Here is a 2478-nt window from a genome sequence, read left to right on the forward strand (position 1 = left end):
CACCAGCCGCTCCATTTCCCTAGCAAGCAACGAGCTCGAGCCGGCGATCCTACCGAGAGACGGAGCTTTGTAGTCGTAGAGACCAAAGAGGAAACAGATCCACGGAGACGATGGAGACGGTGGCGGCGAACGGCGGGCGGGAGGCGGCGAGGACGTCGTACGGGAAGAGGGACGGCCAGCAGGCCGGCGTGGGCGTGGGGTGCGGGCAGTGCTTCCAGATGCCGCTGCACTACCCGAGGTACAGCCGGGAGGACTACGAGGCCATGCCCGAGTGGCAGCTCGACCGCCTCCTCTCCGAGTACGGCCTGCCCGCCACCGGCACCATCCAGCAGAAGCGCACCTACGCCATGGGCGCTTTCCTCTGGGGCGGCGGCAACCACTGATGAGCTAGCTCGATCTACCTGGCCAGCAGCTTGCTCCTCCTACCTATAGCTTCCTGATCTCGATCGATCAGCGGCGTCACGTACTCCTATCTAGAGAGCGAGAGCGAGAGAGAGAGAGAGAGAGAGAGAGATCTATATAGAGTTATAGTCAGACGTCGTACACTTCCGTGTGCTGTGCCTGGTAGAATATTAGTGTGCCGGTTTATATATATGTACTTTATGTCTCCGTATATCTATAGATATTATTTGGCTAGCTATATGATATATATTTGTCTGGAAACGTGTGCTCTTCCATGCTCGTCTCATGCTTGGGGTTAGGTGATCTGCAGGAAAGGCGTGCAGGTCATGCATGTCGAGCCTACACGCTTCCCATGCATGATCATCTGCAGCGCGTATGTACGTTCAAGGCGAGATATATTGGCGTTCTCGGGACGCAGCAGGAGGCCGATCTGTAAAGTGTCTCTCTCAAGTACTACTAAAATCTATAAATAATCAGCTGTGTTCGTGAAAGCCACATTCTGTGCCCTATTTAGTGGAGTGACATAAATAACAAAAAATTGATTTGTTGCATCACCTTATCCTAGTACTAGTATGTTTGAGTAGTGGTGATACGTATGAAAAAAACTCACTGTTTCAATTCAAATAGTACGTGTTGGTCTTAACCCGGATGTGGCAAATTGGAAGTCCTACGTTCATTTCATTTCAATGCTAATAGCATACTAATAGATATCTTTTTCATTCAAGAACAAAGATAATATGTATTCCATAAATACAAAACACAAACTAGACATTGGTGACCACACATTTCTTATGAACGTTAAGTATTGTGAAGAAGCGTATAAACAGGTAATCTTTCAGCCTCAAAGTATACGGTCTAAGAGCTAGTAAATTGTAGTTTTTTATCTAAGAAATAAACCCATCTTTCTTAGGAAAGTATTACAAAGTTAGAAGTATGCATATTCAGCTATTACACCTTTTCTAATAAAGAATTATTGTCATACTTTAGCAAATATTATGAACAACTCGTAATGATTGCGAAGCTAAAACCTGATGTTCGAGCATGTAGTTAATAAATCAATGAAAATGGAGATTCCTAGAACAAAAGTAAATCAATATTAAACAATGATTTATATGAGATTCTTGTCAGAAATTTCCAGAAAAACATTTGTGATTATATATTATGCAAAAAATAAAATCAATTAACTGAATACCGCATGTATTGTGATAATTATATATAAATATGATAGTTAAACGCTTGTTGAATTAAGATCCTTGAGATTAGATCATCGTCCTCCACTTACAGCGTGTGCCAATGCAAAGGGCGACCTCCTACGTGTGTGACTTGTGGGTTGTGGACTAAACTTCTAGGCTGGGATTGATAAGTTGGAAAGTTAGACATAAACTATTGGTTGTTGGGCCAAACACATGCGTTGGAGCCCTTTGGATTTTAAGGCTTAGGGTATTCGCTCCGCTTGCGCTGCTCCGAGACCATTACTGCTCTCAACTTTGCTTTGATGTTTAATTTATCGGTTTTCTAAAGTATTAGATCATCCATTTATGTTGTTAAAGTATTTTTGTAGGTTAAAGTAGCTCTTGGGTTGATGAGTGGGACATGTTCGTGCTATATTTGCATGCACATTGCTGGTATATTGGAATTGCGTCTTTTACCCCCCCCCCCCCTCATTTCACCATATTCTATATACTGTAAATATTTGAATTTTGTGTCCTTTACTGTTTCTTTTGCTATCTTCAATATCTTGCGCTGCGTTATACCTGCAACTAACTCTTTATTTGCTGAACCTTACTTATGACTGCGGAGACATTACATTGTTCATGCTATATGGAAAGGCTAGGACATGAAATTATAGCCTATTTCTTGATTAATTAATCTACCATGCATATAATTTGTATCCCAAGAACATTCCGAAGAATTCACTATATGTGATGAGAATTCACCATCTCTTTCATGGAAAATCATGGAGACGCAGTACAAATTATTGTGTCATCTCATTTTGTTCTACTTTGTTCGATCCACATTAAATACCATTTCTAATCTGGCATGACAGGGATAAATGACCAAATTCTAACATTCTAA

At 41.8% G+C, this 2478-nt stretch overlaps 1 protein-coding gene across 1 annotated transcript; it reads left to right on the top strand.

The window, feature by feature from the left end:
* Positions 1 to 675, top strand: LOC112894397. The gene has a single exon (XM_025962094.1). It carries the CDS (start codon positions 111 to 113, stop codon positions 381 to 383), a length of 273 nt encoding a protein of 90 aa, XP_025817879.1. The 5' UTR covers positions 1 to 110; the 3' UTR covers positions 384 to 675.
* The last annotated feature ends 1803 nt before the right edge of the window (positions 676 to 2478 follow it).

This window comes from Panicum hallii, chromosome 5 (genome assembly GCF_002211085.1).
Source record: "Panicum hallii strain FIL2 chromosome 5, PHallii_v3.1, whole genome shotgun sequence".
In the NCBI taxonomy this organism is placed as follows: Eukaryota; Viridiplantae; Streptophyta; class Magnoliopsida; order Poales; family Poaceae; genus Panicum; species Panicum hallii.

Coding starts and splice junctions, on each gene's coding strand:
- LOC112894397 (XM_025962094.1), top strand. CDS start 111: ATGGAGACGGTGGCGGCGAACGGCGGGCGGGAGGCGGCGAGGACGTCG.